General features: G+C 43.8%; 1 protein-coding gene across 2 annotated transcripts in view; it reads right to left on the bottom strand.

The window, feature by feature from the left end:
• The window catches only part of LOC121551642 (cytoplasmic phosphatidylinositol transfer protein 1-like), a 93638-nt gene that overhangs the window by 19436 nt on the left and 54445 nt on the right, over positions 1–19757 (bottom strand). Inside the window, exons 1-2 of one of the 2 annotated variants that reach the window (XM_041864348.2) lie at positions 14341–14413; positions 13688–13836 (exon numbers count right to left, since the gene is read on the bottom strand). In XM_041864348.2, coding sequence (XP_041720282.1) covers positions 13688–13836; positions 14341–14361 — 170 coding nt within the window. In that variant the 5' untranslated portion in view covers positions 14362–14413. Of the gene's footprint in view, positions 1–13687; positions 13837–14340; positions 14414–19757 lie in introns of those variants that run through there. The other variant, XM_041864347.1, reaches the window with a different exon arrangement.

Here is a 19757-nt window from a genome sequence, read left to right as displayed (position 1 = left end):
AATGTCCTATCAAAACCAGAGCTGGAAGGATGAGCAGCAAATATGTGTAATGCTGAGGTGGATGTTTTTAGTTTTTTGGCAAAGTTTAGAAAAGGAAAATGTTGAGTTAAAGTTTAGAAAAGTAAAATGCTAAGTTAAAACTGTTTAAATATGAAGAGCGAGGAGAAGAATCCTATGAGAACAAATGAAGTTGAGACTGAGATTTTGAGCCCTTGGGTGGAGGCATAAACTTTATTAGAGGCATAAAGTATAAATAAATTCCATCCTGACACAACATTTGTGTGGATGAATCTAAGCAGAAAGCCCGCATCAACAAAAACCAACAGGTACAGCACAAACTGCTGTGTATGAGGGACACAGACCCACAAATATTGTGGGTGTCACAAGTGGGGGGGGGGGGTTTACTGTAGTCAATATCATACATTGGAGAAGTGCAGACTGCAGCACCAGACCTGCCATTTTAAACAGCCAAATGCCACTGGTGGAGGATTCTCACTCAAAATGTTAGAGCACAACCCGTTACAATAAAAAATTAACAGTAAACATTACACTCACAAAAGTTCCAAAAGAATATAGACATTTCAAATGTCGTATTATGTGCAAATAGTTAAAGTACAAAAGGGAAAATAAATAAACATAAATATGGGTTGTATTTACAATGGTGTTTGTTCTTCACTGATTGCCCTTTTCTTCTGGCAACAGGTCACAAATCTTGCTGCTATGAAGGCACACTGTGGAATTTGTATTCTGAGGGAAATATGTGTCTGTGTAATCTGAGGGAAATATGTGTCTCTAATATGGTCATACATTTGGCAGGAGGTTAGGAAGTGCAGCTCAGTTTCCACATCATTTTGTGGGCAGTGTGCACATAGCCTGTCTTCTCTTGAGAGCCAGGTCTGCCTACGGCTGCCTTTCTCAATAGCAAGGCTATGCTCACTGAGTCTCTACATAGTCAAAGCATTCCTCAGTCACGGTGGTCAGGTATTCTGCCACTGTGTACTCTCTGTTTAGGGCCAAATAGCATTCTAGTTTGCTCAGTTTTTTTGTTAATTATTTCCAATGTGTCAAGTAATTATCTTTTTGTTTTCTCATGATTTGGTTGGGTCTAATTGTGTTGCTGTTGCTCTCTCTTTCTCTCTCTCTCTCTCTCTCTCTCTCTCTCTCTCTCTCTCTCTCTCTCTCTCTCTCTCTCTCTATTTCTCTCTCTCTCTCACTGAGTCAACGTTATCCTTGTTGATTAGATGGCTGAATCACAGGAGGTTGGTGGCACCTTAATTGGGGAGGACGGGCTTGTGATAATGGCTGGAGCGTAATTGGTGGAACGGTGTCAAATACATAAAACACATGATTTCAATGTGTTTGGTGACATTCCATTCGCTCCGTTACGGCCATTATTATGAGCCGTCCTCCCCTCAGCAGCCTCCTGTGGGCTGAATATTGTGTTCCTGTTGGTCCCAGTCTATAGATCATTCAGTGATTAATCTCCAGTCAGTTCCATAGAGGACTGGCATGCTGTGTTCACTCCACTCTCACTGATGGACCTTTAAATAGCAAAGGGAGCACCAAAGCATAGCGGACCACTTTATGTCCTCACCCTCCCTTTCTGCACACGCACACTCTCACACACACACGCGCTCCCACACACACACTTGTCTGGCTGTGGTAGCAGGTGGTCTGTGGGTGGAAAGGCAGGTACAGCGTCCCACCGTGACTGCTCAAATTATCCACCACTTACACAACGCTGATCTCCTCTCCCTTCAGAGCTCACACAAGTAGTTACCACAGTCTTACTTCTGCCTGAAAAACACCCACTCCTCTCTGTCTTTTCCAGTTCTTTCTCTTTCTGCATCGTCGGCATTCTAAAATCTAAAACCTACACTCAAATCTCTACAGGGAAGTGAATGGTAACATAATTTTTGCTAAATTAGAACTAAGGTTTTGAAATTACGTGTAAAAACTTGAGTTTCAGAAGAATTGGGCATCTGTAACCTGTGAACTGGGAACCTGTGCCACCCATAGATACCATAAATTAATGGTGCCACCCATAGATACCATACATTACCGGTCCCACCCATAGATAACATACATTACTGGTAACACCCATAAATACCATACATTACTGGTACCACCCAAAGATACCATACATTACTTGTACCACCCATAGATACCATACATTACTGGTACCATTATTATTTAGCTTTATATAATCAGGGAGTCACCATTGAGACCAATGTCTTTTTTACGAGGGAGCCCTGCATATTACATTTAATAAAATACATCAAAAATTAAATACAACATAAAATACAGTGCATTCGGAAAGTATTACGTTACAGACTTATTCTAAAATGGATTAAACAAAAAATGTCCCTCATCAATCTACACACAATAGCCCATAATGACAAAGTGAAAACAGGTTTTTAGAAAATGAAATTGATTAGAAAAAAAAACAGAAATACCTTATTTACACAAGTATTCAGACCCTTTGCTATGAAACTCGAAATTGAGCTCAGGTGCATACTGTTTCCATTGATCATCCATTAGATGTTTCTACAACTTGATTGGAGTCCACCTGTGGTAAATTCAATTGATTGGACATGATTTGGAAAGGCACACACATATCTATATAAGGTCCCACAGTTGACAGTGCACGTCAGAGAAAAAACCAAGCCATGAGGTCGAAGGAATTGTCCGTAGAGCTCCGAGACAGGATTGTGTCGAGGCACAGATCTGGGGAAGGGTACCAAAAAATTTCTGCAGCATTGAAGGTCCCCAAGAACACAGTGGCCTCCATCATTCTTAAATGTAAGAAGTTTTGAACCACCAAGACTCTTCCTAGAGCTGGCCGCCCGGCTAAACTGAGTAATCGGGGGAGAAGTGCCTTAGTCAGGGAGGTGACCAAGAACCTGATGGTCACTCTGACAGAGCCCCAGAGTTCCTCTGTGGAGATGGGAGAACCTTCCAGAAGGACAACCATCTCTGCAGCACTCCACCAATCAGGCCTTTATGGTAGAGTGGCCAGACGGAAGCCACTCCTCAGTAAAAGGCATATGACAGCCTGGTTGGAGTTTGTCAGAAGGCACCTAAAGGACACTCAGACCATGAGAAACAAGATTCTCTGGTCTGATAAAACCAATATTGAACTCTTTGGCCTGAATGCCAAGCGTCACGTCTGGAGGAAACGAGGCACCACTCATCACCTGGCCAATACCATCCCTATGGTGAAGCATGGTGGTGGAGCATCATGCTGTGGGGATGCTTTTCAGCAGCAGGGACTGGGAGACTATTCAGAATCGAGGGAAAGATGAACAGAGCAAAGTACAGAGAGATCCTTGATGAAAACCTGCTCCAGAGCGCTCAGGACCTCAGACTGGGGTGAAGGTCCACCTTCCAACAGGACAACGACCTATTTTGTCCAACAGGACAAAATAGCTGTGCTGCGATGCTCCCCATCCAACCTGACAGAGCTTGAGAGGATCTGCAGAGAACAATAGGAAAAACACCCCAAATACATGTGTGCCAAGCTTGTAGCGTCATACCCAAGAAGACTCAAGGCTGTAATCGCTGCCAAAGGTGCCTAAACAAAGTACTGAGTAAAGGGTCTGAATACTTATGTAAATTTGATATTTCCAGGGGGGTTTTCTCATACATTTTCAAATATTTATAAAAACCTGTTTGTGCTTTGTCATTAAGGCTGTAATGTAACAAAACGTGGAAAAAGTCAAGGGGTCTGAATACTTTCCAAATGCACTTTAAATAAAGTACAGCACAACACATATTGCACAGACAAACATAAATATTCACAATCTACACAAAGCACAGTCAACTAAAACAAACACATTCTTCATTATAAAAATTATCTGTCCGCTGCCTGAACTGCCCTAGGGACACTACCGCATCTATTCAAAATGTATTTTGGAGATCATTCCAATCATGTGGAGCAAGAAAACTAAAGGCTGACTTCCCTAACTCTGTAGATACCGAAGGAGTCTCCAAAGTTAACCAACCCTGTGATCGGGTTTGATAAGATTGAAAATGACAAGTTAACAGTGAAGTTAGGTAAGTCGGAAGCTTGGGGAACAGGGCTTTGTAAACAAAACGAGCATAATTATGTGATCTATGTGACTTGAAAGAGATCCAGCCAACCTTTTAGTAAAGAATACAGTAATGAGTAATCTAACTGTCTCCTGTGATAAAACGAAGGGTGATATGAAAAACGGCATCCAGAGGTTTAAGACCAGCGGCAGCTGCACTTTGATAAATAGTATCACCATAATCAAGAACAGGTAGAAAGATTGACTGCACAATCTGCTTCCTGCTGACTAGAGAGAGACCAGATCTGTTTCTGTAAAAAAAGTCCACTTTAAATAATAGTTTCTTAACAAGCTCATTCTTATGTTTTTTTAAACAATAAATCATTGTCAATCCAAATACCAATGTATTTGTATGCAGGGACTTGTTTGAATATAGAACCATCCAATGAGTGAAGATGTAATCAATCTGAGACAATCTTACGAGAACTTGCAAACAACATGTATTTAGTTTTTCCCGTATTAAGCACAAGTTTTAAATCAGTAAGGGCTTCCTGCACAACTGCAAATTGGGACTGTAGCCTTGTCACAGCCAGGTCAGCAGTTGGAGCAATTGCATTCATAATAGTATCATCCTCATATAGATGAAATTGAAATGTTTTAACAGATTGACAAATAGCATACAGTGGGGAAAAAAAGTATTTAGTCAGCCACCAATTGTGCAAGTTCTCCCACTTAAAAAGATGAGAGAGGCCTGTAATTTTCCTCATAGGTACACATAAACTATGACAGACAAAATGAGAAAAAAAAATCCAGAAAATCACATTGTAGGATTTTTAATGAATTTATTTGCAAATTATGGTGGAAAATAAGTATTTGGTCAATAACAAAAGTTTCTCAATACTTTGTTATATACCCTTTGTTGGCAATGACACAGGTCAAACGTTTTCTGTAAGTCTTCACAAGGTTTTCACACACTGTTGCTGGTATTTTGGCCCATTCCTCCATGCAGATCTCCTCTAGAGAGGTGATGTTTTGGGGCTGTCGCTGGGCAACACAGACTTTCAACTCCTCCAAAGATTTTCTATGGGGTTGAGATCTGGAGACTGGCTAGGCCACTCCAGGACCTTGAAATGCTTCTTACGAAGCCACTCCTTCGTTGCCCGGGCGGTGTGTTTGGGATCATTGTCATGCTGAAAGACCCAGCCACGTTTCATCTTCAATGCCCTTGCTGATGGAAAGAGGTTTTCACTCAAAATCTCACGATACATGGCCCCATTCATTCTTTCCTTTACACGGATCAGTCGTCCTGGTCCCTTTGCAGAAAAACAGCCCCAAAGCATGATGTTTCCACCCCCATGCTTCACAGTAGGTATGGTGTTCTTTGGATGCAACTCAGCATTCTTTGTCCTCCAAACACGACGAGTTGAGTTTTTACCAAAAAGTTATATTCTGGTTTCATCTGACCATATGACATTCTCCCAAACCTCTTCTGGATCATCCAAATGCACTCTAGCAAACTTCAGACGGGCCTTGACATGTACTGGCTTAAGCAGGGGGACACGTCTGGCACTGCAGGATTTGAGTCCCTGGCGGCGTAGTGTGTTACTGATGGTAGGCTTTGTTACTTTGGTCCCAGCTCTCTGCAGGTCATTCACTAGGTCCCCCCGTGTGGTTCTGGGATTTTTGCTCACCGTTCTTGTGATCATTTTGACCCCACGGGGTGAGATCTTGCGTGGAGCCCCAGATCTAGGGAGATTATCAGTGGTCTTGTATGTCTTCCATTTCCTAATAATTGCTCCCACAATTGATTTCTTCAAATCAAGCTGCTTACCTATTGCAGATTCAGTCTTCCCAGCCTGGTGCAGGTCTACAATTTTGTTTCTGGTGTCCTTTGACAGCTCTTTGGTCTTGGCCATAGTGGAGTTTGGAGTGTGACTGTTTGAGGTTGTGGACAGGTGTCTTTTATACTGATAACAAGTTCAAACAGGTGCCATTAATACAGGTAACAAGTGGAGGCCAGAGGAGCCTCTTAAAGAAGAAGTTACAGGTCTGTGAGAGCCAGAAATCTTGCTTGTTTGTAGGTGACCAAATACTTATTTTCCACCATAATTTGCAAATAAATTCATTAAAAATCCTACAATATGATTTTCTGGAGGAAAAAAATCTCAATTTGTCTGTCATAGTTGACGTGTACCTATGATGAAAATTACAGGCCTCTCTCATCTTTTTAAGTGGGAGAACTTGCACAATTGGTGGCTGACTAAATACTTTTTTTCCCCACTGTATATATAAATGAGTTTTGTCACTAAAATAATCCTGAAACCAAGAGCAGGCTTCAGAGCCCAGACCAACCCGCGGACAACTTGTTCAATAAAATAGCATGATCAACAGTATAAAATGCTTTTGACAGGTCCACAAACAAGGCAGCATAATTCATTTTAGCGTCTAAAGCATTGACAATATCATTAACAACTAATGTGGTTGCTGTGATAGTGCTGTACCCTGGCCTAAAACCAGATTGATTTATATTCAAAATACCATGCTCAGATAAAATAGAGCAAAGTTGCTTATTTACCAAATATTTGAGAATCTTGGCTAGACATGGAAGCTTGGAGATGGGATGATAATTACTATCCCAGCCCTTATGGAGTGGCAGCACATAAGCTGTTTTCCATACTTTTGGAATATTTCCTGATAATGTTAGATTTAAGATATGGGTTACTGAGCCAGCAATGAGCGGGGAAGCACACTTGAGCAGAGCTGGCTCCAAATAGTCAGCCCCTGTGGATTTCTTGGTATCTATAGTAAGTAAGGCATGAAGGACTTATTTTTCTGTTAATTGCCTACAGTGGGGAAAAAAAGTATTTAGTCAGCCACCAATTGTGCAAGGTCTCCCACTTAAAAAGATGAGAGAGGCCTGTAATTTTCATCATAGGTACACGTCAACTATGACAGACAAATTGAGAAAATAAAATCCAGAAAATCACATTGTAGGATTTTTAATGAATTTATTTACAAATTATGGTGGAAAATAAGTATTTGGTCACCTACAAACAAGCAAGATTTCTGGCTCTCACAGACCTGTAACTTCTTCTTTAAGAGGCTCCTCTGTCCTCCACTCGTTACCTGTATTAATGGCACCTGTTTGAACTTGTTATCAGTATAAAAGACACCTGTCCACAACCTCAAACAGTCACACTCCAAACTCCACTATGGCCAAGACCAAAGAGCTGTCAAAGGACACCAGAAACAAAATTGTAGACCTGCACCAGGCTGGGAAGACTGAATCTGCAATAGGTAAGCAGCTTGGTTTGAAGAAATCAACTGTGGGAGCAATTATTAGGAAATGGAAGACATACAAGACCACTGATAATCTCCCTCGATCTGGGGCTCCACGCAAGATCTCACCCCGTGGGGTCAAAATGATCACAAGAACGGTGAGCAAAAATCCCAAAACCACACGGGGGGACCTAGTGAATGACCTGCAGAGGGCTGGGACCAAAGTAACAAAGCCTACCATCAGTAACACACTACGCCGCCAGGGACTCAAATTTTGCAGAGCCAGATGTGTCCCCCTGCTTAAGCCAGTACATGTCCAGGCCCGTCTGAAGTTTGCTAGAGTGCATTTGGATGATCCAGAAGAGGATTGGGAGAATGTCATATGGTCAGATGAAACCAGAATAGAACTTTTTGGTAAAAACTCAACTCGTCGTGTTTGGAGGACAAAGAATGCTGAGTTGCATCCAAAGAACACCATACCTACTGTGAAGCATGGGGGTGGAAACATCATGCTTTGGGGCTGTTTTTCTGCAAAGGGACCAGGACGACTGATCCGTGTAAAGGAAAGAATGAATGGGGCCATGTATCGTGAGATTTTGAGTGAAAACCTCCTTCCATCAGCAAGGGCATTGAAGATGAAACGTGGCTGGGTCTTTCAGCATGACAATGATCCCAAACACACCGCCCGGGCAACGAAGGAGTGGCTTCGTAAGAAGCATTTCAAAGTCCTGGAGTAGCCTAGCCAGTCTCCAGATCTCAACCCCATAGAAAATCTTTGGAGGGAGTTGAAAGTCCGTGTTGCCCAGCGACAGCCCCAAAACATCACTGCTCTAGAGGAGATCTGCATGAAGGAATGGGTCAAAATACCAGCAACAGTGTGTGAAAACCTTGTGAAGACTTACAGAAAACGTTTGACCTGTGTCATTGCCAACAAAGGGTATATAACAAAGTATTGAGAAACTTTTGTTATTGACCAAATACTTATTTTCCACCATAATTTGCAAATAAATTCATTAAAAATCCTACAATGTGATTTTCTGGATTTTTTTTTCTCCTTTTGTCTGTCATAGTTGATGTGTACCTATGATGAAAATTACAGGTCTCTCTCATCTTTTTAAGTGGGAGCTTGCACAATTGGTGGCTGACTAAATACTTTTTTCCCCCACTGTAAATGCAAAAACTAGACTACCATTTTCTGAGTCAATCTGCAAAATTCCCAAATCAGCGTTTAGCCCACACTTAGAGACAGAAGGGTTAGACGCTCTAGTATTTCAGTACCAACCATACATATCATACATTACTAGTACCACACATAGATACCATACATTACTGGTACCATCCATTACCATGACCTGCACCCTAAATGGCACCTTAAAAGTAGTGGACATTTGACCATAGGGAATATTGCATTATAAAGGGAATAGGGTGTCATTTAAGATGTCGCCCATCGCTGACCCGGTTTGTACCTATCTGACCACCTGGAAACCAATCAGAGTGCCTCCTCACGTCCCAGACACCAAATGAAGTCAGTGAATGGGAGATAGATAACGCTCCATAGGGACCAGATTCATGGAATCAATAGAGAGCAGTTCCTTCCGCCAGGCAGGCAGGTCTGCTGTGAGCAGAATGAAACAGTCCGGAACACAGTTAGACCTGATGGATTTCCCAAAGCAGCGCACTGCAGGGCCAGGGCCGTGACTGTCTGTGCATGAAGAACCCCTTGGGTTGAGATGGTTGCCTGGCTGGTGGCGGTTTTGGCTAAATTTGGATCTGGGAGGCTGTTTCCATTGGCGACCGCGTCTTGACCGTTTCCCAAACCTGAATGAACCCACTCCGCTAAACTGTAGTCGTTGTTCCTGGTCACATCTCTGATGATGAGTCAGTGACTCAGCTGATTGACACTGGTTTGTCAGTATTACTATGAGAGAGAGAGAGAGAGAGAGAGAGAGAGAGAGACAGAGACAGAGACAGAGACAGAGACAGAGACAGAGACAGAGACAGAGACAGACAGTGTTTGAGACAAAGAAAGAAAGAAAAAGAAAGAAAAAAAAACAACTGAGGGAAAAAGAGTGAGTGAGAGACAGAGACAAAGAAAGAGAGACAGAGGTATTGTCACGCCCGGTTATTTGTTGAGTCAGGGTGTGTATATTTCGTGTTGTGTTTATTTCTATGTTTAGTTTCTAGATCGTTTAGATCTATGTTGGCCAGGGTGGTTCCCAATCAGAGGCAGCTGTAGCTCGTTGTCTCTGATTGGGGACCATACTTAGGCAGCCTTTTGGCACCAGTCTGTGTGGGATCTTGTTCCGTAAAGGTATGTTATTTGTCTACCTTGGACTTCACGTTTCGTTTGTTCTTTTGTTGTGTGTTCAGTACGGAAATAAATATGAATGCATATCACGCTGCGCCTTGGTCCTTCTCGTCTTTAAACGATCGTGACAGAAGATCCCACCAATCCTGGATCAAGCAGCGTGATGAGGAGAGAGGATGGACTTGGGAGGAGATGAGCGAGAGTCTGGCAAGAGGGATGGAGGCCATGATCACGGGGGAGAGACAAGCCCAAACATTTTATAGGGGGGGGCTCACGCCGTGGACGACGAGGCAGCAGGAGGCCGCGATAGAGCGGTTCAGCCGTTTAGCAGAGGAGGCCGCCAGATTAAGGGGGTCATTGGTGCAGAGGGAGCAGAAGGAAAGTGTTGAGGCACGGCGAGAGGAGCTGGTTAGGCAGCAGAAGGAGCGGGGGTTAATGAAGGAACCCAGTCCCGCTCCTCGCACTAATCAAGTGGTGGTGTCGCCAGTCCGGTCCGGCCCGTTCCTGATTCCCGCACTAAGCCAGTGGTGGGTGTTCCCAGCCCAGTCCGGCCCGTTCCTGCTCCCCGCACCAAGCCAGTGGTGCGCGTCATCAGCCCAGTCCGGCCCGTTCCTGCTCCCCGCACCAAGCCAGTGGTGCGCGTCGTCAGCCCAGTCCGGCCCGTTCCTGCTCCCCGCACCAAGCCAGGGGTGCGCGTTGTCAGCCCAGTCCGGCCCGTTCCTGCTCCCCACACCAAGCCAGGGGTGCGCGTCGTCAGCCCAGTCCGGCCCGGTCCTGCTCCCCGCACCAAGCCAGGGGTGCGCGTCATCAGCCAGGTCCGGTCCGTTCCTGCTCCCCGCACCAAGCCAGTGGTGCGTGTGTCCAGTCCGGCACGGCCCGTGCCTGTTCCACCGGTGCCTGGTCCGGCACCGGTCAGCTGCTCCACTCCGGAGCCAGAGCAATCCGCTCCACCGGGGTCCAGTCCAGCCCCGGTCAGCGGCTCCACTCCGGAGCCAGAGCAGTCCGCTCCACCGGTGCCTGATCCAGCTCCAGTCAGCGGTTCCAGACCAGACCAGGGGCGCAACGGGGAGGTGGAGAGTAAGTGGTGGTTACACCCGGAGCCGGATCCGCCTCCTACCCTATTAGGTTTATGTGGCGCGGTCGGAGTCCGCACCTTTGGTGGGGGGTACTGTCACGCCCTGACTCAGGGGACGGTTATTTGTTGAGTCAGGGTGTGTATATTTCATGTTGTGTTTATTTCTATGTTTAGTTTCTAGATCGTTTAGATCTATGTTGGCCAGGGTGGTTCCCAATCAGAGGCAGCTGTAGCTCGTTGTCTCTGATTGGGGACCATACTTAGGCAGCCTTTTGGCACCAGTCTGTGTGGGATCTTGTTCCGTAAAGGTATGCTATTTGTCTACCTTGGACTTCACGTTTCGTTTGTTCTTTTGTCGTGTGTTCAGTACGGAAATAAATATGAATGCATATCACGCTGCGCCTTGGTCCTTCTCGTCTTTAAACGATCGTGACAGGTATACAGTATGCATGTTTGAGTATGAAAGTGCAAGCGGGCTTGCATGTATGTTATCATGCGTCTCTGTGTGTGATAGCGTGTGACTGATTGGGTCAAATTCAGGGCAAACTCACAGAAAAGCCATTAGTAAAGCAGCAAGAGTATTTCAGACTCACCAGTGCGTTTAACAGCAAATTCAATTGTGATCTAAATCTACATAATGGAGAATCAAGCATTCCATTTCGCACAGTAATCATGTTCAACAGAGTGTGGAGATGGAACTAACAGAGAAAATGTGACTGAAATGACACATGCAATAAAATAGACTGCTCTCTTATGGCTTGAACCTATGACACTTAATAGGCTTATAATGTCTTATAATCCTTTATGTCCTTTTATGAGGGTTTTATGGCACCTCTATGGTGTTCTATTCTATTCTATTCCATTCCGTTATATTCCATTCCATTCCATTCTATTCTATTCCAATCTATTCTATTCTATTCTATTCTATTCCATTCTATTCTATTCCATTCTATTCTATTTAGTGACCCATAATGATATGAGGATATCACAGTACTATATACACCTTAACCTGTGGATATGCCAATGACAGCTACAATGATGGATATAGGAGATGTGATGAATGGCGTCACCTGTCCCTGTATCTACTGTCTACTGTCACCAGCAGAGCCCCTGGCTGATCCCCCATGACAGCACCATCTATGATAGACTGATGGATATGGTATGGCTATAGCCTATAGGGCCCGTATTCATAAAGCATTTCAGAGTATGAGATCAGTTTTGCCTTTTAGATTATAATGAATAAGATTATATGGAAAGGGTGGACCTGATCCTAGATCAGTGGGCCCTGAGGTTTTCCCGACCATGTGAACTGACCAGGAAAAATGCTGGGCATTAGTTATTATAACCTATAGCTAGAGGGAAAAATATTTATTGATGTGATTCAAGAAATAGCAGCACACTGAGACAGAAATAGATAGTCGTAGATAAATAGAGGGTTACCAGTTGAAGTATACCAAGTAAATCATTGTATTGTAGTACTGTAGATGCTATGTTAGAGGCTATGTTATGTTAGACATGTTGGTAAGTAGTGATGTAAAGTAATTAAGTAAACATACTTTAAAGTACTACTCAAGTAGATTTTTTGGGTATCTATACTTTACTATTTATATATTTTTGACAACTTTTACTTTTACTCCAGTACATTCCTAAAGAAAATATGTACTTTTTACTCCATACATTTTCCCTGACACCAAAAAGTACTCGTTACATTTCGAATGCTCAGGCAGGACAGCAATATGGCCCAATTCACGCAGCTACACAAGTTACAACTGCTTACAACAACACTGCTGACAAAACAGGCAGACTGTCCGAGTCAGACAGTAAACAAACATAGTGAAATACACAACATCATAGTGAGTTTCATGTTTGGGGTAGCAGTTTAGCCCCAACTGGAGGAACATCTTTAAGGAGCACCCCCCCCCCAAAATAATAATTTATAAACACATTTCAGGATAGGATACTACAAAAATGACAGGGTAGGCCTAGGCTACTCTGCTGACACTGACAAACTGAGATCAACAAAAACAACCTGGTCTTGAATGCAAACCATCTAATCTAGGCCTACGAAAAGGGGAGACACATACTGTACAATATGACATCCATCTAGCCTGGAGTCGAAAATTATTGTCCTCAACTTTCCAGTGGCACTGACTCACCCAATGAAGACAGGGCCAAGAGATTAGTCCTGGTGTAGCCTACTAATGGGAATAAACTACACTCCTTAAATCATTTGAAAGGATCCTTCAGAGTATACAATATGTGACATAGTGACGTCTGGTTTGCCTAATATAAGGAATTTGATGTATACCATTTCATTTAACTTTTAACTTTTACTCAAGTATGACATTTGATTACTTTCCCCACCACCGTACATTTAAATACAGATACTTTTAGACTTTTACTCAAGTAGTATTTTACTGGGTAACTTTCACTTAAGTCATTTTCTATTAAGGTAACTTGACTTGTTTTTTTGTGTGTTCTTTTTACCCCTTTTTCTCCCCAATTTCGTGATATCCAATTGGTAGTTACAGTCTTGTCCCATCGCTACAACTCCCGTACGGACTCGGGAGAGGCGAAGGTCGAGAGCCATGCGTCCTCCGAAACACGATCCTGCCAAACCGCACTGCTTCTTGACACACTGCTCGCTTAACCCGGAAGCCAGCCTCACCAATATGTCGGAGGAAACACTGTACAACTGGCGACTGTGTCAGGGTGCATGCGCCCGCCCTGCCACAGCAGTTGCTAGAGCGCGATGGGAAAAGGACATCCCGGCCGGCCAAACCCTACCCTAACCCGGACGACGCTGGGCCAATTGTGCGCCGCCTCATGGGTTTCCCGGTCGCGGCCGGCTGCGACACAGTCCGGGATCGAACCCGGATCTGTAGTGACACCTCAAGCACTGCGATGCAGTGCCTTAGACCGCTGCGCCACTCTAGAGGTCCGAGTATGACAAATGAGTACTTTTTCCACCACAGTTGGTAAGCACACACTTACTTGTTGAGGTAGACCCGTTTCTCTGTGAACTGTCCCTGTCCATGTGTGGGGTCCTCATAGGGTTCGTTCTGCACCACCTCCACTCCTTCTCCACGCTCACTCTGCTCATGGCTGTGCTTGCTGATCATATACAGCTGGCCAATCCTGTACTGGAAGACAGACAGAGAGACAGACAGTCAGACAGAAAGACAGACAGACGGACAGACGTGGTTTTAGATCCACCATGATAATGTTAGCTGTACAACAAATTGGGACAACAAATTGGAACGTTTCCAAATGTTGAAGGAATGTTCATTGTTTGCAGGAATGCATATCGAGTAAGATATGTATGAGGCCATATAGGCCTTTAGCATGAGGCCATATAAAGATCATTAAGTTAAGATTAGTTGAGTATAATCAGGAATATTATCGAGTGAAAATCTAAGGTTGTTGAAGGATGATGGTAAAATATAACCACTTGTAAATCTCCCATTTTATGTTAGGCAGCAGAACGATACTGTCCTATAACTTCATGACCATCATAAAACATCTAAGCCCAGATCAGGTGCTATCCCAAGATCATAAATACCAGAGTTACAACAACCACAGCAGATTCACACCTGGCAACCATCTCCATAACAACCAAACACATGGTTTAAAAGAGTCATCCACACCATAGCAACAGAAAGGTCCATATTAGCACAACCCCCGAGCTAGCTCTAAACAACAGAACAATAGCAACAGCCGCCCGCGCAAGGTGATACCATATCCCAGAGGCCTCCAGTCTAGTCAACACTCACAATCCTTCTCTCATCGCACACTGACCCACTTGGACCGTGAGGGCGTACGACCGTGTTGCTGTGAGCAACAGGGATGGTGTCATACAGTAACTATTTTCAACTCGGGTGGAAAAAATGAGTAGGGAGGGCAGGAGGGGGGATCTCGACAGCTTTGGGAGTTTTCCAACCGCTGGCATTCCCATTCCCAGTCCAGGAAATCAATACTGAACTGTGACTAACATATACGACCCTGGTAGTCCTCTCAGGGCCACAGGGGCTCAGTGGCTGCATCCCAAATCCCTACATAGTGCACTATGTTTGACCAGGGCCCATAAGGCTCTGGTCAAAACTAGTATACTATATAGGGAATAGGGTGCCATTTGGGACCCAGCCAGTGGCTCAGCGTGTAGCTCCCTATAGAGTTCCAGAGATACCTGGACTAATCTAGGGGAGGGAACAGAAACAGGCCATGGGGCTCTGACTTGTGGCTGACACCTCTTTTGATGACGTACTTCCATGACGACCAAGAGTAAGGTATGGAGGATTAGGGAAAAAGAAGACCCTTCTTAGAAATAGCGCTATCAGCAGAACCAGTAGCAGGAAGAAACAACATGTGGGGGTGTGAGTGCAAGTTAAACTAGAAAGACCTATATTATGCACAACCATCCAATCGTTTTGGAACTTTCAGACTGGGGTAATGGCTGGTCCACTAAAGCAAAGGGGGGAATATGCTATATGTTCTGGTCAACAATAATGACCTTTTTGCTGTCACAACAATTTAGGTTTCTGTCACAATGGTAACCTAATGCAGTATCCTTTATTATTACAGTAGGCTTGGTGGTGCAGCTCCACCGAGGGACTCCCAATCCTGTTTATCACACTGGGACCCCTTTGACGCAGCTCCGCACAGGAGCGCAGTGCCATTCATCACAATGGGCTCCCTGAAGCAGCTGCGCATTAAGGCTAGGTGACACTTTTAATGGAATTCTATGATCTGATATGTGATGTTTAGTGCTGCCTCTGTTTACAGGGCCTCTCGCGGAGGTGATTTATCAAACTGAAGACAGAAGTACAGACGCTAAATTAAATGGTGTTCTCTCTCTCTCTATCTATTTTTCTCTCTCCATCTCCATCTATCCATCTCTCTCAATTAAATTAAATTCAGTAGACTTTATTGACATGGCAAGTTAAATTACTTACGTTGTCAAATAACACTTATAGCAACAATGGTGGGACCAACAGCAATAAGGCATCAATAATAATAGTAGTAGTAGTAGTGGAAATGGTATTACCATTAACAGCAACAACAATATAAATTATATTAATTCTCTCTCTCTCTCTCTCTCTCTCTCTCTCTCTCTCTCTCTCTCTCTCTCTCTCTCTCTCTCTCTCTCTCTCTCTCTCTCTCTCTCTCTCTCTCTCTCTCTCTCTCTCTCATTCTCTCTCTCTCATATTCTGTCTTATACACGTTTTCATAGGGCTCAAAATGTACGCAAGATCTCGTTCAAATGTAGGCTGCCTACACGTCAATTGCAAAGACTAGCAAATACATTGTCAACTGTCATAGTCCATGGCTTCATTCCAAATGGCACCCTATTCCCTATATAGTGCACTACTTTTGACCAGTGCCCATAGGAGAGCACTATGTATGGAGCCATTTTGGAAGCATCAAATCACTGTTGTTTGGCAGAGGCAGTGTAAACTGGCATTACATAGAGGCAGTCTGCTGCATCCATCCTCCCAGAGAGAAACACATAGAGAAGATACTAGGTTTACAATAATAATGACCTCCTTTGGTCCTCTTGGTATGGATGAGATGTGTTTTAGCCTCAACTGTCTCTCCTCACACAGAAGCCCAGTCATTTAGCCTGTAACTAAGAGACATGGAAAGCTGTAATTAGTCTGTCTATGTTAGCATTTTGATTACATCGTGGTGCTGAGCGGACCAGTCTGTTAGCTGGCTCTGGGTTGCCGGTTTCTAGCCCACATGTTAAAAAAAATTCTGGGAAGATGGTGTGTGTTTGTGTGTGTGAGAGTGTGTGTGTGTGTCTGTCTGTGCGTGTGCACGTGCATGTGAGAGTGTATGCAGCCGTGCACATGCATGGTGCATATATGTGTGTACATGCTCACGTGTGCATGTGTTCAACAGAAGACAGGATTGTCATCCAACCATCAATGGTAACCAGTGGTGTACTTAGTAGGACCGGGACGATACCAGTATCACCATGCTTGTTAGTGTCGTGGCAAGGAAACAAAACACGAAACAGGTTTAACTTCTTAAGGAAAACAGCCCTAATGTTGGGAACCAATATCATTATGTTGTCATCCAGAGTCACATTTATTTATTTTCAAAGCTATTATCGCACACAACATTTTACATACAGCAGGTTTTTAAAGGACCAAAGAGTTTGGTCTGCTTCGTGTTTTCTTTCTTGTCATGGAAAAAATATTGCAATACTGGTATCATCACAGCCCTAGTATCAATACTAAAAGCAGTAGCTGTCGATTATTAGCTTGGAGCAGGCCTGTGGTTATCTACTTGACCCTGTGTAGTGTCTCTATCCATCCTCGCTCCCTGCTTTACAGAGAAACGACAGATTAAGGATTTAATGTGATTTATTAGGATCCCCATTATCCGACGTCAATGGCGACAGCTAGTCTTACTGGGGTCTGACACATAACGAAAAAGACATTACAGACAAAATACTTTACAATTTACATACATTTAAAAACATGAACATGTAGTGTGTGTGTATGCATCTATCAATTACACATACAGTGGGGAGAACAAGTATTTGATACACTGCCGATTTTGCAGGTTTTCCTACTTACAAAGCATGTAGAGGTCTGTAATTTTTATCATAGGTACACTTCAACTGTGAGAGACGGAATCTAAAACAAAAATCCAGAAAATCACATTGTATAATTTTTAAGTAATTAATTTGCATTATATTGCATGACATAAGTATTTGATACATCAGAAAAGCAGAACTTAATATTTGGTACAGAAACCTTTGTTTGCAATTACAGAGATCCTATGTTTCCTGTAGGTCTTGACCAGGTTTGCACACACTGCAGCAGGGATTTTGGCCCACTCCTCCATACAGACCTTCTCCAGATCCTTCAGGTTTCGGGGCTGTCGCTGGGCAATAAGGACTTTCAGCTCCCTCCAAAGATTTTCTATTGGGTTCAGGTCTGGAGACTGGCTAGGCCACTCCAGGACCTTGAGATGCTTCTTACGGAGCCACTCCTTAGTTGCCCTGGCTGTGTGTTTCGGGTCGTTGTCATGCTGGAAGACCCAGCCACGACTCATCTTCAATGCTCTTACTGAGGGAAGGAGGTTGTTGGCCAAGATCTCGCGATACATGGCCCCATCCATCCTCCCCTCAATACGGTGCAGTCATCCTGTCCCCTTTGCAGAAAAGCATCCCCAAAGAATGATGTTTCCACCTCCATGCTTCACGGTTGAGATGGTGTTCTTGGGGTTGTACTCATCCTTCTTCTTCCTCCAAACACGGCAAGTGGAGTTTAGACCAAAAAGCTCTATTTTTGTCTCATCAGACCACATGACCTTCTCCCATTCCTCCTCTGGATCATCCAGATGGTCATTGGCAAACTTCAGACAGGCCTGGACATGCGCTGGCTTGAGCAGGGGGACCTTGCGTGCGCTGCAGGATTTTAATCCATGACGGCGTAGTGTGTTACTAATGGTTTTCTTTGAGACTGTGGTCCCAGCTCTCTTCAGGTCATTGACCAGGTCCTGCCGTGTAGTTCTGGGCTGATCCCTCACCTTCCTCATGATCATTGATGCCCCACGAGGTGAGATCTTGCATGGAGCCCCAGACCGAGGGTGATTGACCGTCATCTTGAACTTCTTCCATTTTCTAATAATTGCGCCAGCAGTTGTTGCCTTCTCACCAAGCTGCTTGCCTATTGTCCTATAGACCATCCCAGCCTTGTGCAGGTCTACAATTGTATCCCTGATGTCCTTACACAGCTCTCTGGTCTTGGCCATTGTGGAGAGGTTGGAGTCTGTTTGATTGAGTGTGTGGACAGGTGTCTTTTATATAGGTAACGAGTTCAAACAGGTGCAGTTAATACAGGTAATGAGTGGAGAACAGGAGGGCTTCTTAAAGAAAAACTAACAGGTCTGTGAGAGCCGGAATTCTTACTGGTTGGTAGGTGATCAAATACTTATGTCATGCAATAAAATGCAAATTAATTACTTAAAAATCATACAATGTGATTTTCTAGATTTTTGTTTTAGATTCCGTCTCTCACAGTTGAAGTGTACCTATGATAAAAATTACAGACCTCTACATGCTTTGTAAGTAGGAAAACCTGCAAAATCGGCAGTGTATCAAATACTTGTTCTCCCCACTGTACATGTCAGTACATACACACAACAAGTAGGTCATAAGGGAAAGAGACGCTCTAGGGTTGACCCCATTTAGTCGACTGGTCGATTGTTTGGTCGATAGGCTGTTTGGTCGATAGGCTGTTTGGTCGACCGAGATTTCTTTAGTCGAGCAGTCGCAATTTTTTCATTTTTTCATGCTGCACAAGACACCTGACTGATTTGCGCCTGTCTCAGTGGACTAATCCATTGCGGTGCCCACGGGGATGGCACAGTCCATCACTCTAAGACATGTGATATGGAAATTGTATATGGTTATATTATGTAAATATAATGGTGTAACAATAATAAAGCGAATATTATTTTATAAGAAATGCGCTTTCTCCCAAGTTGGATATGGTCGCTGTCCGCGGTTCTGAAACATCTTCAGTGCGCCGTAGAATTGGCGCCTTTCCCTATTTTGCTATGTGCATAATAGCAAAGTTAACCAGCATATTGGGATTGAGAACAATGCGGCGGAGGCAGCCGCAGCAGAGATGAGGAAACAGCCCTTGCCTTAAACCCTAATCAGACAGGATTAGTTTTACTGGGGATGGTTGGGTAATGTAATTATGTGCACAAGCACAAAACAGCACATCTGTCATTTTTGTCCCATCTGAATCTGCCATTTCAGTCATTTGTTTATGGCAGGAGTGTAACAATTCCAGCCAGAATAACCTACTGTTTTTTAGTGAACTCCAAGGTCCTCTGATAATACTAGTCCCGTGCGAATCGACATCCCTGTGTTTTGAGAGAAATGTCTGAGTTTGACAGGTGTTGCTCACGGTTTGAGCAAGAAAACAATAACTGATTCAATAAATTGAACGAAGTGCATAGCCTGTATATGAAGGGCCTACATGTATCAACTTTCACAGTGAATGCTTTTGTTAATATGTTTTGTGTGTATGAATTGAAT

This window comes from Coregonus clupeaformis, chromosome 35 (genome assembly GCF_020615455.1).
Source record: "Coregonus clupeaformis isolate EN_2021a chromosome 35, ASM2061545v1, whole genome shotgun sequence".
Lineage (NCBI taxonomy): Eukaryota > Metazoa > Chordata > Actinopteri > Salmoniformes > Salmonidae > Coregonus > Coregonus clupeaformis.
This window is presented reverse-complemented; position numbering and strand designations above follow the sequence as displayed.